The 17,008-nt window shown below is 34.3% G+C and overlaps 1 protein-coding gene across 2 annotated transcripts in view; it reads left to right on the forward strand.

Annotated features, from left to right (window-relative positions):
• Positions 1-17,008, forward strand: part of MAN2A1 (mannosidase alpha class 2A member 1) — a 165,242-nt gene that overhangs the window by 73,862 nt on the left and 74,372 nt on the right. For both annotated transcript variants that reach the window (XM_061188043.1, XM_061188044.1), the window contains exons 7-10: positions 513-699; positions 4,679-4,856; positions 10,212-10,414; positions 13,162-13,344. In XM_061188043.1, the coding sequence (XP_061044026.1) occupies positions 513-699; positions 4,679-4,856; positions 10,212-10,414; positions 13,162-13,344 (751 nt within the window). The remainder of the gene's footprint in view (positions 1-512; positions 700-4,678; positions 4,857-10,211; positions 10,415-13,161; positions 13,345-17,008) is intronic.

Genomic DNA, 17,008 nt, shown 5'->3' on the forward strand with positions numbered 1-17,008 from the left:
CTTTCTCATCACTACAAAACCAGTATTTCCCCAGTATCTTCACACCCCCTCCTTCTTCTACCCTTATTCTTCCAGGTCCCCTTTTTACTCCCTTCCTCTCTTCTCACCCAGTCTCTGCCGCTAATGGTCTCTCTCAGTGTCCTATTACCTGAGGTGGGAGCAGATGTGGCAGGGGCTGGCAGCCAGGGATGGACACGGCCATAATTTTGGATGAGCCGGTTATAACTTTTGCTTCTGCTCAGTTTATATCCTTCCAGGTCAGCAGAGGCTGCTTTGTGGCGGGACTTTTCTGTCTCAGCTAGGTTTAGATGGAAGAGGTAGATAGAGACAGATGTGAGTATCTTCCTTCTGGCTGGTGGTCATTAAACGCTGCTGGGGTGTGTGTTCTAGTAGTTGAAGGGGTTGTTGATTTAGGGTAGAGTTTGCATTATGTATGTATAAAGTACTGGAAATTTGAACAGTTTGGGGAAAACAAAATTTATAAATGCAGGTCTGTTGGCTCTTTATTTTAGATCTGGGATCTGTCACAGATATTTTTTGCCACATGATGCCCTTCTACAGCTATGACATCCCTCACACTTGTGGACCTGATCCTAAAATATGCTGCCAGTTTGATTTTAAACGACTTCCTGGAGGCAGATATGGTTGTCCCTGGGGAGTCCCCCCAGAAACAATATATCTTGGAAATCTCCAGAACAGGTACGAAAATATGCATTTTGTAAGACAACATCTTGAACAAGCAAGCATCAGTGGCTTGTTGCTGAAGGATTGAATAAATGGTTTTTAGTAGCCAGCTTATCCTTGTTCAAGGTATTCGTTCAAACTAGATCTAAAGCAACTTAAAAATACCAGAGCCTTGACTATTTGTCTTGTATGTTATAACTTAATGGAAAGTGAACAATAGTAGATCAATATACAATGGATAACCTATAATACAGTTATTACTGTGTCCTTTGCCCTCATTATAAAAGCCTTCTACTGTGTTTGATTGATTTCATATACTTTTGTTGATAATAAAACTTACGGCCTCTATGGTATAAATTGGTAAGAAAAGCAGCCCAACTGCAAAAACACATTTATTGAAATGGAACACATAAAGAGTATGATTATCTGTTCCCTTAACAACAATTTCAGTAATAGTGAATGCTGCCCAGCTCTGATGAATACACGTCTGCATCTTTCTGATGTTTTTGACTTATAGAAAACTTTAATTAGAATATTTATACTTAAAGATTTTTGAATAAAAATCAAAGGAATGAATTATTTTTTTTTCTTAGAAGAAAACTGTCCTAATGATGGAAGCATCTCATTAAACCAGGCTACCTATACTTCTAATTCTGGTGCTTTTAAAGTTTAATTTCTTCACTTTAAAATTAGTGGCATGTAATGCATTAAAATAAAACATTGTGTTGTAATATAAACCACTCAACTCTGCTAGAAAAATAATATAGCCTTGTAAGATCGTTGCTCTGTGCTCAAATCTCTTTATTCTTAAAAAGGCTTTTAAAAAAGTGTGTGTGAGGATGAAGGTGGGATTGGGTCTCTTTGCATTGAGTGTCCTTGTGGCCATAAAGAAAACATTCCAGTGTGAGCCTCTCACTGGCAGACACAAAAGTATTTTAGCATGGCAGCCTTCTTGAAGCCATGGATCCTTTGTATCAAAATCTGGCTTTCGTAGTTGTTTTGAAAAACTGTCCAAGGTTTAGGATCAACCTGGTTTCATTTTCTTGATTCCTAGAGAAGTGAGGATCAATGGGAGACCCTGAACAGCCTGCTTTCTAGGGTCAGGCTACTTAGGCTAAGAGAGTAATCCAGTATATTATGTAGCAAAAGGAGTAGTGGAAAGGAAGTGGTGGTGGATTGGGGCGGTGTGTGTGTGCGTGTTTGAGGGGGGGGGATTCTTGCCTGTCTACTTGGGAAAACAGCTGTTTGTAACTGAATGGTATTTACACTCCTTTCAGCTCCAGTGGTCAGGGATAGGAGACTTCTTGAAGGGTAACCGGAATCCCAGTGCACTCATAGATATTTTGAGGCCCATTTTTTCTTTTTTGGGTGCTCCTTAGAGTACCTGAGAACCATTTTGTGTCATCCCGTCGCTGTGTCATAGAACCCTTCAAAGATTATCCCCCCCATCCCCCCAAGAACACACCTTGTGGTCAGTCAGTTCCAGTGATTCTGAAAGTGGTTTCCAGGCACCTGGGACATACGGATGAGAAAGTCTATATAATACCTACATAGTTTTTTTTTTAAACTTCTTACAAGTCTTGAAGTCTTAGCTCTGCTGGTTATTCCTGTGCAGATATCACCTTCCTTTTGATGTTGTGATGAGCAAAGATCAAACATGGGCATTCCAGCTTAATGGCATTTGATTTTTTAATTCCCTAAAGAAAATGAAATTTAACTATAAGGTACAGGTGATAAATTTAATAAGTTCAGTTTATCAGGTTCCTCTACTTTGCAGATAAAGAAATACCATTCTTCAACAAGTTCAGTTTTTGGTCTAGTACCATATATTTTACATTTGATGATGACTTACATGTCAGGTGATTTGATGTTTCAGGGAATTCTTTTTTTCTTTGTTCTAGTTAAGTTGCTCTTTCTTACATGGTAGAATAAGTGAAGAGCAAATTGCAGCTGTGCATCTTTAAATGTGATGTTGGTCAGTGCGTTTGTCATAAGTTTACTGTACATTAGTGAGTACCCACTACCTGCCAGGTGGGTTAGGTTGGTCCCTTGGCTTTCCCAGCATTGACACTTTCTGAGCAGGAGGTTGGGAATTAGGATAGATGCTGAATAGAAAAGGCACTTCATTAGAGTTTGTGATTTCTTTCCTCTTATGTGTTTTACACATATACATGCAAAATATGGTATATCTTACAGTAGTAAACCTTGGGATGCATTTAAATGCTCGCATACCCTTTTTTATGCTGGTTGCCTGGGGGATCTAGTTGGATGCTCATTCATACTATATCTTATATCGGCGATTTATGTATATATTTTTTCCTTGTATTTCTTTGGTCTTATATATCTTTCTATGTGATTAATCTCATTGTATGTGTGTTTTTTAATTGTAAGTAATAATCTAAAATTGTTTTTGGAAAATGTGGAATATTAGTAAATTACTAGTAAAAATTAAGTACTATATTGAATGCTAATCTCAGAAAACTAAGTATTATATGTTATATAATTGGGTCATTTGTAGAGACGTGGATTGATCTAGAGACTGTCATACAGAGTAAAGTAAGTCAGAAAGAGAAAAACAAATATCGTATATTAACACATATATGTGGAACCTGGAAAAATGGTACAGGTGAACCGGTTTGCAGGGCAGAAATTGAGACACAGATGTAGAGAACAAACGTATGGACACCAAGGGGGGAAAGTGGCAGGGGGTGGGGGGCGGTAGTGGTGGGATGAACTGGGAGATTGGGATTGACATATATACAATAATATGTATAAAATAGATAACTAATAAGAACCTGCTGCATAAAAAAATAATAAAATTAAATTTAAAAAAAGAATATTATGGTTACATTTTACCCACCAAGTTATTAAATTTTTGCTAATTTAATATTTGCAAAATATTAAATTTTTTAATATAAATATAGAGACTATCAATATAAAAAGACTATCAATATAAAAAGATCATATGAGATTCTAAATCTAATTAAATTTTTTTTCATAATTTCTACAAAATGCCTCTTTCCTTCATTGATATTCTTTGAGATTTCTTCATAAATTTTAATATCGTGAATTAGAATCTAATTCTGGATAATCCTTGAAATGAAAATTGGAATAGTGTGTAAAAAAGTGTATTTGTCATTTATCACTGTTTTTTTAAGCTTTGGCATTAGAAATATGGAGAACTACTCTGGGTTCATCTGCTTGTTTAATTTCACTTTCAGAAGCCCTTCCTCTTAGCTTGTGTTCCCAGACTTCCTCAAATGGTGCTCCAATTCAGCATCTCCCAAAGGGTTTTTTACAGAATACGAGAATATGAAATATATAAAGCACAGCAGCACATTGTGTTTAGCTGACCTTTTGAGACATGGGTTAGCGCCCAGAGAGATAGAAACCAAAATAGCTCATTCATCTCCTAAGCTTTATCTGTTGATCAGTATTAAGAAGGACACCATGATGAATACTCAGATTATTGATGGAAGGTGTTAAGTGAGTTGATTTTCTTCCTTTAGAAAAGGAAATATGGTTCTATAATTGGCTTCATTCTAAATACCTTTTCATGTTTAATTAGGCAATTTTAGATTAAATTAGAGAAAGGGAATTAAGTCAAAGCAAACTTCAAAGTTTATATAGATGAGAAATCCTGTCTTCTTGGACTAAATTGTTTTACGACAGGCTATCTGGGAGCCAATCTCTGTGGCTGACCTTTAGGAGGGCATTGATGCCCCCAGTAATTATATGCCAAAGTTGGTATGTGACTTTATTTCTCTAAGGATATTCCATTGGAAAACTGTGGGTTTTTCCCTCTGATAAGAATTTATGAATATTTTAAATGGATAAAGAAAATCACTGTGGTAGTTTAAAAAGTCTGCCTCATAAATTATGCTAAGATAGAATATAGGTAAAATACACAATACTTTATTTTAATGTAATACACTTTTTAATGAGTTACCCCCTTGTTCTTTTCTTAGTAGTATTTTCCTTTTTTCTTTTGTAGGGCTGAGATGCTTCTAGATCAGTACCGAAAGAAGTCAAAGCTTTTCCGTACCACAGTTGTCCTGGCCCCCCTAGGAGATGATTTCCGCTACTGTGAACGCACGGAATGGGATCATCAATTCAAGAATTACCAACTGCTTTTTGATTATATGAATTCTCGTTCTCAATATAATGTTAAGGTAATGAGAAAATATTTTATTATGAGACTGTATTTGAAGTTGACCCTTCATTATTAAAAGAGGCTAAAACACAATAGCCTTAGTTTCTTTGTCCCACATCCCAGTATTTCGTAGAATATGTAGTTCTTCTATAAAAGTATAATTCATGAAGAGGAAAATTATCTTATATTACAGTTCCATTTCTAAAGTTGTCCCTTTCTTACCGCTCATTGAGGATTAAAGAGGCATTACTTTATGTAGTTGAAAACATGCACCTACTAAGTTGTGTTCATTTTCCAGTGATGCCCTGTTTTCCTTTCCTACTGAAAGTTTGTTGTTTCTTACAGTTGCATCCTGTGATTTAGTAGTGTGACTGGCAGATGCACATGTCATGAATTTTGCAAACAAACGTCTTGTATCCAGAGACTACAGTAGCGTTTTTCTTAGATGAGAAGGCTTCTAAAATTAATCATTTGTCGTTCTTGCTCTTTCTTCCCCCCTGTGGAAAATCTATTATGTACCCTAAAGTTGTGAGAATAATGTAAATTCCTCCCTCCACCCCACTCCCGCTTCCCATATCCATGACTCAGCTACAGCATTCATCAACTCAAGGTCACTCTTGTTTCAGCTGTGCCCCACTGTCATCTCACTCCTCTCTCTCGAATTATTTCGGAGCAAATCTCAGCGGTCATGTATTTTTGTCTATAACGATTTCAGTATGTATCTCTAAATGAAAAGGACTCGGTGTAAAAAATATCATAATACCATTATCACATCTAAAAAATTAATAGTAATTTAATATCGTATATCCAGATAGATTCAAATTTTCCTGATCTCACAAAAGCATTTTTTTTTCTTTTTAACAGATGCGTTGTGTAAGTCAGGATTCAAACAAGAGTCATATATTGGACCCTATATGAGAAAATGAATTATCCAACAGTTTATTATATTCACATATGAACCTTTAAGACAGTAAAAGATATGTGAAAATACCATAGAGAGGAAGTGATATACCTGGTAGGAAATTAGAAAGGTGATGATACACCTTTTATGTAGTGAGAATTCAAATTTATTAAGTAAACTTAAATAATATTAAATAACTAAATACACTTAAATAAAATATTGAGGTTATTCAAGATACTTAAAACTGAATTTCTACCATGTTATAAACTCTGAACATCGGGCCTATATTTAAATCATCCCTGTAATCTCCTCAAAGATAAAGTGCATACATGGACGTTTGATTAGAAGAGTGCGTATGTATGTGGGGATCTTATCTCTATATCTTCTTGGGGAATGGTTTTGAGGTCTGCAAAAGGATCCACTGCATGATTCTGAAGAATTTAATCCTGCTTTTAGTATTTTACCTATTTCCTCCTTTGTTTGCCCACTAGAACAATTTTAAAGTAATTTTAGAAGTTGATGTATCATATACATAGACGTGCACAAACCATTAAATATACAAAGAATATTTTCAAGTTTTAAAACCCCCATGTAATATAAAAAAAAGAATGTCTATATGTGTATAACTGAGTCACTTTGCTGTACAGCAGAGATTGGCACAGCATTGTAAATCAACTATACTTCAATAAAAAAAATTAAAAAATAAATAACCCCCCCATGTAACCCCCATCCAGATCAAGATGTAGAACATTTATAGCCCCTAGAAGGGTCCCACAGATGTCCTCCAAGTCATTACCAATTCCTTCAAAAGTAACCACTATTTTCATTTCTATCACTGCGATTAGTGTTGCCTCTTTTTGAATTTTATGAGAAGGGAATCTTAAATATGTGTTATTTTGTGTCTAGCTATTTTTGCTCCACATTATGTTTTTGAAATTCATCCATCCACCGTTACATGTTGCTGTAACGGTAGTTCATTAATTTTTTATGCTGTATAGTATTTATTTTTTCTTTTTTAAAAAATATTTATTTATTTATTTGGCTGCATCGGGCCTTAGTTGCGGAATGCGGGATCTTCGTTTGCCAAGTGCGGGATCTTCGTTGCGGCATGCGGGATCTTTAGTTGCGGCACGCGAACTCTTAGTTGCAGCACGTGGGATCTAGTTCCCTGACCAGGGATCGAACCCGGGCCCCCTGCATTGGGAGTGTGGAGTCTTAGCCACTGGACCACCAGGGAAGTCCCAATGCTGTATAGTATTTCTAGTATCCATTTGATATATATATACCACCATTTATCCATTCTATTGTTGATGAACATTTGGGTTGTTTCCAGTTTTTGTCTATTACAAATAATGCTGCTTTGAACATTTTGTGCATGTTTTGGTATACATGTGTATGAGTTTATGTGGGTATAAAATGGGATGGAGTTCTGGGGTTATTGGGAATTTACATGTTCAACATCACTAGATATTGCCAAACAAGATTCCAAAACAGAAGCACTGGATATTGCATAGTATGACGGTTTCAGTTGCTCCACTTCCTTACTCAGACTTTGCATTGTCAGGATTTTTTTTTAATCCTTTATGATAGATGTGATGGTTTTATTTTGTATTTCTGGTAGTTAATGAGGTTGAGTCTCTTTTCATAAGTTTATTGCCATTTGGATATCCTCTTTTGTGAAGTGCCTATTTAAGTCTTTTGATGATTTTTTTTATTAAGTTGGGTCATATGTCTTTTTCCTAACCATTTATAGTTCTCTTATGTATTTTGGATTGAGTCTTTTTTTCAGATAAAAGTTATACAAATGTTGTCTCCCACTATATAGCTTGTGTTTTCTCTCAATGCTGTGTTTTGATGAACAGAAATTCTTAATTTTAATTGAATGTAATACAGCAGTATTTTCCTTTATGGTTAGTGCATGTTATGTTTTGCTTAAGAAAATTTTGTTTACCCCCATGGTCATGAAAATATATTTCTTCTGAAGCTATCCTCTAGAAGTTTTATTGTTTTACCTTCAACATTTAGGTCTGTAGTCTATTTGGAATAGATTGTTGTGTATTGTGTGAAGGGAGGGATCAAGATACTTTTTGCCCATTGAGTATCCAGCACCATTTATTGAAGACCATAGTTTGCCCACTGCACTGCAGTGTCGTCTTTATCATTAATCATGAGTGAGACGAATGTATGTGTGGGTCTGTGTCTAGACTTTCTGTTCATTTTTGTCTATCTGACTGATCTCATACTGTCTTAATTACTACAGCTTTATAATAGATCTTACTATCTGATAGTATAATTCTTCTAGTTTTGTTCTCAATATTGCATTGGTTATTGAGCTCATCTTTACCTATTGGGTCTGAAGTTAACGCTGTATTTCCTTGTATGTGTGACCCTCATTTCTTGCATGTTCACACACACATATTCTGCTTCCTAGTAATTACATTCTGCTTCCTGGTAATGAGATTAGGGAGTAATACATAATATTAACTAAAATGTATTGAGAGATTATGATTTGGTAATTAAGTTTTTAAAGTGCTTTACTTTATTTAAAAAATTTTTTCTAGTTTTACTGCGATATAATTTGACATATATCACTGTTTGTGTTTAAGGTGTACAGCATAATGATTTGACTTACATATATTGTGGAATGATTACCACAGTAAGTTTAATTAGCATCCATCATCTCATATAGGTATAATAAAAAAAAGAAAAAGAAAAAATATTTTCCTTGTGATGAGAACTCTTAGGATTTACTCTCTTCACAATTTTCATACATATACAGCAGTGTTAACTATAGTCATCATGTTGTATATTACATTCCTAGTACTTATTTCTCTTATAACTGGAAGTTTATACCTTTGGACTACCTTTCTCCAATTCCTCCTCCCTACCCACCACCTCTGATAACCACACATCTGCTCTCTTTTCCTGAGTTGTTTATTATTATTATTACATTTCACATGTAAGTGAGACCCACAGTATTTATCTTTCTCTTTATCTACTTAGCATAATGCCCTCAAGTAAAGTGCTTTACTTTAACAATTATTGAATTCTCTGAACATTTTCTAGTAGGTACTATAATTACTCATGAGGAAACTGAGGCACAAATAGATTAACTTGCCCAAGAAACACTATATTTGGTGAAGCCAAGATAAGAGTAGATAATACAGTTGAAAATTGATTTTCTTTAATGTAAGCATAAGGATTTGGAAACAGACATCCACTTTGCTGTTACAAAATTTATTATATCACAATTAGATTATAATAACTTATATTTGTCTTACTAATATCATTGTTATGTTTCTGGTTGATATTTTGCCTTTGCAATGGAAGAATAATAGCTAAAACTTATACCGTTATTTGCCAGTCATGTTTCTAAGCATTTTACTTAGAACCCTATTAGCTGTAACACAGAGAGACCGAGAGACATTATATACTATGCTCAAAATCACATGTTGCATAAGTGGTAGAGATGGAATTCAAACCCACATCATCAGGATCCAGCTTCTGTGCTGCTCTTAATAACTGTTGGAGTGCCACTAACTCTTTTTGACTACTTTAATTATTTTTCTGCCACACTGAATCACAATGGCTCTCAATATCTGTGTGTGTGTATGTATGTATGTATAAGGTCAGAAACAGCAAAATTAGCATCTTATTAAAAAGAACACATTCCCTACTTAATTGTCTAATTGTCTGTTTACTTCTAGCAACACTGCCTTTTAATATCTGTTTATGAGGTCTGGTATAATGTTTCTTTTTTCCTTTGATTTATAGAATAGTTTGGGCTCATAAGAATGGATTTATATACTAGTAATTTGAGTCACTAGTCAGAAAAACCTTTTCATTTGAGCAGTCAGCCTTGCAATTCTTGTCCCTCTTTGTGTTTTACCTCTATTCATTGTTACCTGCTGGTAGAGAAAGTCCATTTTTTTTAATGACCTGCTGTTCTCAAAGTCTCTCTTCTCTCCATTATAAGAACACAAACTGGGGAGAAGGGGAGGCCAGGGGAGGGTATGTGCATATGATATATGAAAATACTTAATAGCTAACAAAACTGTTTTTCCAGACTTCTGGAACATTTTACTCAAAATACGTGTCTTTTACTTTTGCTGCTTCCCCCACTTTCCATTCATCTCTGGATTATTCCATATCCTGATCCTTGCACACTTGGAGATTCTAGGGATATGTAAGGAGTTTTTAGATCCACAAATTTGTAGCTCTAAATAACTCTTCTTACTGCTTAGTTGTACAAGTTTTCTCTTAGTTTAACTTGGGACTTGATGCAAGTAAAAGAAAGTCACTGAGTGCTTTCCCCCCTGCATTTGAGTAAATCTGAGCTATATATTTATCTTAACTTGGAAGCATGTCTTAAATATTTATTAGTAACTTTTCCTTTCAGTGCTAGAAGCAATTTTAAGGTAGAGATGAATGTGTGAATAAGTGAAATGTACCTTTTTTTTTTTTTTTTACTAGATACAGTTTGGGACTTTATCAGATTATTTTGATGCACTGGATAAAGAAGATGCAGCCAGTAGAAAGAATAGCCAATCAATGTTCCCGGTTCTAAGTGGAGATTTTTTCACTTATGCTGACAGAGATGATCATTACTGGAGTGGCTACTTTACATCCAGACCCTTTTACAAACGAATGGATAGGATATTGGAATCCCATTTAAGGTACAGTTACCTTTAGATAGCTACATTTATTTTTTCACTTCTTTTATGTTATCATAACCTATCTGTAGAGTTTTGTATAATATACAGCATTTATGCAGTATTAGGATGCACTTAATGTAATTGTGAAATTTTAATGCAATCAGAGATGTGTCTCCAAACCATAATCAGATTATTACGGAGGCTTTTATTCTGGAAGGAAAAGCAGTTTATGTAATTAGATTTTCTGGGAGTTGTATTCAATGTTTTATATTTTTCTAATTAAACTACTTATATTATTTGCACACCATGGTAGTATTCAGCGACATCATCGTGTGTCTGCAGGTCAGTAACCTGGCAAGCTGAATTGTTGGAAACAGGGGCAAGGGTCAAAAGGAGCAAATAGGGTCTCTCAGTAGCCAAAATGTAGGCCTCAAAGTACATACTCTAAAACCAATGTACTTTATATATGGGAGAACTTTAGAGACTCCATCTCAGTGCTTATTTATTTATTGGAAACACATTTCTATAGGTATGATTTTCTGCTTAGAAGAAGAAAATTTGAAAGAGATGAGAACAGATGGAGGCAGAGTGATTGGTTGAAAAAGTAAACAGATATGGAGATGACAGAAAAGTCATTAGAAAAACATAAAAACACTCTAACCCTGCATTTTCCAGTTCTTTTCAATCACTATCCAATAGAACTTTCTGCAGTGATAGAAATACTCTATTTCTGCACTGTTTATGCAGTATGGTAGCCACTAGCCACATGTAACTATAGAGCACTTGAAATTCGACCAGTGTGACTGAGGAACTGAACTCTTAATTTTATTTAATTTTAATGAATTTTAATACACATAGCCACATGTGGCTAGTGGCTGTCATAGTGGAGAGTACAGTTCTACGTAACTGAGTCTCATTGTTTTTTGATAAAGAGAAACCACCCCAAGGGAATCCTGAGGCTTTTTCTATGTGTGTAGCTCAGGAGAGTAATTTATTTTCATGACAAATCCATTGTCAGTTAAGTTCAAAATATGAATTCATGATGATTGATTTTCATGATGAATCTCGGTATTAAAAATAAAAATTTATATCAAACCTACCCTCTTCTATGTACTAATGGATATTGAATATATTTTGGACAGCCTTTTTATAAAAATCAATAATTTCTTTCAGAGTTGTACTTTGGTAGAGTAGTGTGTGTTTTTATTATTTTTACTGTTGTTGTGCTACTGTTCCCACAAACTAACAGTAACTGTTATTTAAAAAGCCTAACCTTTGACTATTTTGGGGGATATTCACAAATGTGCCAGATGAATATACATTATTTGTAACAAAATAGATTTATATATTACAGAGATTTCTGCATTCTTACCCAATAGAATCTTAGTTATCTTTATGTTAGTTATCTTTATAGTTATTCATAATTTTTAAGTGTCAAGTAATTTTTAGTGGCAAAGAGTTATGAATATTGGTTCAATCTTAATTTATTGAACTTGTTTAAGGTGTTACTTAAATATATTACTACTGGTAATATATTTTGATAATTCTCCTGCTTTAAAGTAAAACAATAAACCTATAGTAAGTTGAATTTCAAAATGTAATTAATTTATTTGAAAATAAGTTAATTGTGTGATAATGCTAATTCATCCTCAGCTCATTTGTAAAAAATGTGTATAAAATAGAAATGTACAAAGAAGAAAATACTCTTGAAATCCACTTTTTTACATTTTGCAGTATTTATATGTATATGTACTCTTTCCATAACCAGGAATACTTGCTCTGGATCTATATGCATACATATACATACAGTTTCCTTAATTCCAATATAGTGATTCTCATGCCATGAATTTCAGAAGGCTTATAATTTTATAAAGTGGAGATTATTTAGTTTCTTTTATTTATTTCAACAATTCAAACGAATTCTTTTTTTTTCTTAAGCAGTTTGAATCTCTCCTTGTTTTTTGATACCTTGATACATTTTCATGCTGCCTTGATTTTTCTCTCCATCATCTTAATATGTTTGTGGTAAAGAATCTTCTTATATTTTTCACTCCATCAAGGCATGTCTCTTTTTAAAGAACTTTTAAGAAACCCATCTTGAACCATGTCCTTAGATGAAAAACATTAAAGATGAAAATTATAAACCCCCATATTATTGCTCAAAACTGTCCTTAAGCTAAAGTATTTTTATTCTTTACTTTAAAATACTAAGAAAAGATGGCATAAGATTTATCATCTTTCAGTTTCTGTTGTTAAATTCTCTATAGTTGTTGTATGTTATCATTCAACACTTAGACTAACTCTTGTCTCTGAGCTGTCTGGCCATCATTTTCTTCTCCTTTACTGTTAGTCTAACACTCATGTGGCCATGCATTTCCCTACCACCTCTCCTCTTAATGTACCTATGTGAGAGTAAATGGCTTTCTGGTGATGAAGTTCATGGTATATCCAGTTCTTACTGCTTTGAGATATTTTTTCACTATGTTATATGTAAATGGACATATCTTTCTGCCAACAGGTACTGGCTTCTCTTCCTTATATCACTGAGACATGGTGTTCTTTGATGATTGAGAATTTAGATGTATTAGGTGGATACCTTTGTGGTTTCATAGAAATGTTTATTATCAATATGTCTTATAAATTGATTGTACTGAAATCATGGATTTAAAAAAAACCACATTTGAAAATGTATCAGTGCCACCTATTTTAGGTAGTAAACTAAAATGTTTGTTTTGAAATAAAAATTAATGACTGTTTTATGCAATTAGGGCTGCTGAAATTCTTTACTATTTCGCCCTGAAACAAGCTCAGCAATACAAGATAAGTAAATTTCTTTCATCATCCCATTATATGATGCTGACAGAAGCAAGAAGGAATTTGGGACTATTTCAACATCATGATGCTATCACAGGAACTGCAAAAGATTGGGTGGTTGTGGATTATGGTACCAGGTAATATATTGAAAAGTGGACTTAAAACAAAATCTTTTAAAATTTCAGGTCATAAGCTTTTATCTTTTGATGAAGTGTCTTTTTTAATTGTAATACTGAATTTTTATTGAAGTAAAGCACACTAAATCAAACCAATTTCAAAGATACATGTGTCACACCAAGAAAACATTTTCAGTTATGCTGACAGCCCAAAATGCTTATGTTTTGATGAAGTTTTTAATAATTATATCCCTTATAAGGTTTGCTGTAGAAAACCCACCAATTTTCAAAGTCACCAATTTTTCAAGAAATCTGTTGACAAAGTACTGGCTGTCCTAACTTTTTATTGTAGTGCATTTCTGTAAATGGAGTAGTAAAACATTATTATAAAACCGATCCCACTTTTCCCCAAGTACAGTATGGTAGTTGAGGTTACTTCTTGACCAAGGATTTTGTATCAAGTAAATCATAGTTATAATCCAGGGAGATAAAGAGCTCCACTTCATTATATAGCCATTTAATTTCATCCTGTTTCATATCCATTTGTTCTTGGATACCTCATTTTTTGATAGGGGCATTGACAAAAAAGTATAAGCCTAGAAGAATAGCCAGGAGGTAGAAGAACCTAGAAACCTTGTCATATGTGGACGATATAAGGAATTGGGATGAAAAGCGATGGTCTGGGTATTGATATCAAAGCCGTCTTTAGCTCTTGGATGGTCTGTCAGATGAATGACGGAGTAGAACTCAGTTATTTTCATATTGCAGATCAGAAACAATGAGTACAGCCTTTGGCTCAGAATAGCAGAGGGCTTTGTAAACAGTGCTTCCCAATAAGCTTACCTTTTGTGATAGTGAGATTTCCATCATCATACCAGAGTTGAGGCTGCCATTCGTTAGGATCAGTGCAGAGGAGATTCCCACACTGGGGGAGGAGTTTTGCCTATTGTTTCACTGTAGCTTAGGTTAGTATTTCTTCCAGATTATGCTTTCATATTATTTTTAAATCATTAAAAATATGCTCTGATTATAGATTTAAAAAGTGAATCTCTTTTATAGGTATTCTCATATGTGGAAAGTGTACATGGCACATAAAGTCATTATTAACAAATTGATCCACAGCTGATACTACTAATTGTAATGAGGGTTAATTAAATATTTAGTTACAGTATTTTGACTGCCTTTCACGAAACTTGGGAAAAAAGTATTCTTGAGGTTTCATTAGTTGACTTGAGTCTTTAAAAAATATATTCAAGGTAGTACCTTGAATATCTTCTCAGTTTTCTTATGGCAAATGTATTTGGCATCCGTCTATTGAGATTGAGCTGGGCTTAAAGTAGAAAATACTCATTGGATGATAATGATGTTATTTCTTCCACAGAAAGCATTTTTGAAAGTAAGGTCAGATACTCCATTTTTCTTTTTCACCTGTTCCTGTCTTCTTGGTTTATTGAGAGTTTAAAAGTGAGGCTACTGGGAATCAGACCAGAGCAGAGCTCCTAAGAGGAAATAGAGAAGTCATCCTCCTCCACTGCCTACTTGCTATCTCTCTGGCTGCGATATTGAAAGAAATTTGGGTACAGGTCATTGGGTTTTTGCTACAGAACATTTTCTGTCTCATAACCTCTCCAAAAGGCCTGTCATTAGTTCCTCCATATGTTTGGTGTTGCTTTTAGCTTATAAAAGCATCCCCATACAAAATTGCATCTCAGAGAAAAAAGATACAATAATTCTCAAGTTGTACTTGACATTTGTAAATTTGCTTTGTGAGCACTTCACACTTCATTGAAAAGTCATAAACAATTATCAGGTCATTAGCACAGACATTTTAAGTAGGAAATTTCAAAACACAAGTTAGAGAATTATAAATAAAGAGGCAGCTAGTATTGGGTGGTCTCTTGTCCTTGGATTGTTGACTACTTTTTATTCAGATGTTGGCAGAAGTGTCCCAGTGAACAAGTGTATGAGTTAGGGGCTGCCTTTGGCTGCTAGTAATAGCAACTCGAAACAGAATTAATCCTATCCTGCTTATTTTTAGGCCATGTGAAAGAAGTCTGCAGGTCACTGGTTCAGGTGTGACAGTTCCACAATGCCATCAGGGCTCCAGGCCCTTTTAGCTCTCTCTTCTGCCGTTTAAGGGTGACTCTTAGTATCATGCTGTCAACAGTAGATTGAATGTTTATGTAACTACAAACTGGAGAGCAAGCATACATCATGGCATATTTGGATGTTAATTCTAATCATGGCATAAAAAATGAATTAGACTGGGCAGTGTCTATGTGGATGTTGAGCTTAAAAGTGGTTAATGGGGCTGTGTGAAGAAGGAATTGTAATGAGGTCAGTTACAGAAAGATTAAGAATTCTGCCAATTGCTAAATTGTAATAAAGATAGGTAGGAGAAGAAAATGAACAGAGGGTAAGAATGAGGCTCCTAACATGTAGATCAAACTGTTGAATAACAGACATGATAACGTCTCCTTTAGACTGCAGGAATGGTAGCAAACTAGAAAACTGTGATTCCAAAGTGACGTTTCCTGAACTGTTTCATAATAGGATAAGGGCGGGTTAGGAAATTAGAGGCTCTGAGAAATACCACGTTGATGAAATGTTGAAACATGTAAAATTTTGTTTTACCCAGTTTTCCCCAGACTTATTTACTGTGTTTAACTTTGTTTTGTTTTCAATAAAATAGCTTTATACATACTGAGAAAGTGTTTGGGAAACGTGCCTGTCATTAGCGGTCATCTGATAAGAAGACTGCGTGTGTGCCTTTAGGACACGAACATTGATTCGTGACATTCACTCAGTTTAATTAGGACTCTTTAATACACTGTAACACATATAAAGTTTTAGCTGATGGAGAACATGACTTATTCTGCATGTTCAGACAACCTCATAAAGATAGCCATGTAGATAATAAAAATAAACTTAGATTGAAGGAGTTGTTTTTCTAACTGAATTGTATTCATTCATGTATATGGTCTTTTAGTCTGGTGAGAACACTTACTACTATTTAGTAAAACATTTGAATAGACTGAGAAACTTAGCTGGATGATGGTCTGAACTTAAATCCGTAAGATTTTAATACTATTGTTACAGATTTACTATGTAAATGCATTTAATTCATAACTTATTGATCATGATCGCTTACATCTTTGAAGTTAATCTTAATGCTCTGGAAAAAAGAAGTTATTTCTATCTAATTCTTTTGCAATTTTTTTGTTGTTGCATGCCAACAAAAATGTTTTTAACACATAGATACAAAATTGCTTCCTGTGTTGGGGAAAATAATATAATCACTCTATAAACATAATAGATTCATTCTAATGGTTGACTGAAAACATGATTAGCAAAGTTTCTCTACAGATTTCTCCAATATGAGTTTACTTAGAGGTGCCTGCTCTCTAAAGCTTTAAAAAGTAAGATTAAACTTGGAAAAAAGGCAAGTTTTTTCCCTATGTGTAGTGCTTCACCAATAGCTGGTAATGTACCGAGATTCTATTCCAGAATTGATCTTGAAACAGTTGATTCATAAGCATCCCTTTGGCTCCTCAGACATAATTATACAATTTGAATACAGTTAAGAATTTCAATGACAAAGAAATATAATAAGGACAAAGACAATTTCATTATCTGCATCTGTGAAATACTTTTTTTTCTCTAGTTCTTTTGAACAAGAACATGA

This window comes from Eubalaena glacialis, chromosome 4 (genome assembly GCF_028564815.1).
Source record: "Eubalaena glacialis isolate mEubGla1 chromosome 4, mEubGla1.1.hap2.+ XY, whole genome shotgun sequence".
Classification (NCBI taxonomy): Eukaryota; Metazoa; Chordata; class Mammalia; order Artiodactyla; family Balaenidae; genus Eubalaena; species Eubalaena glacialis.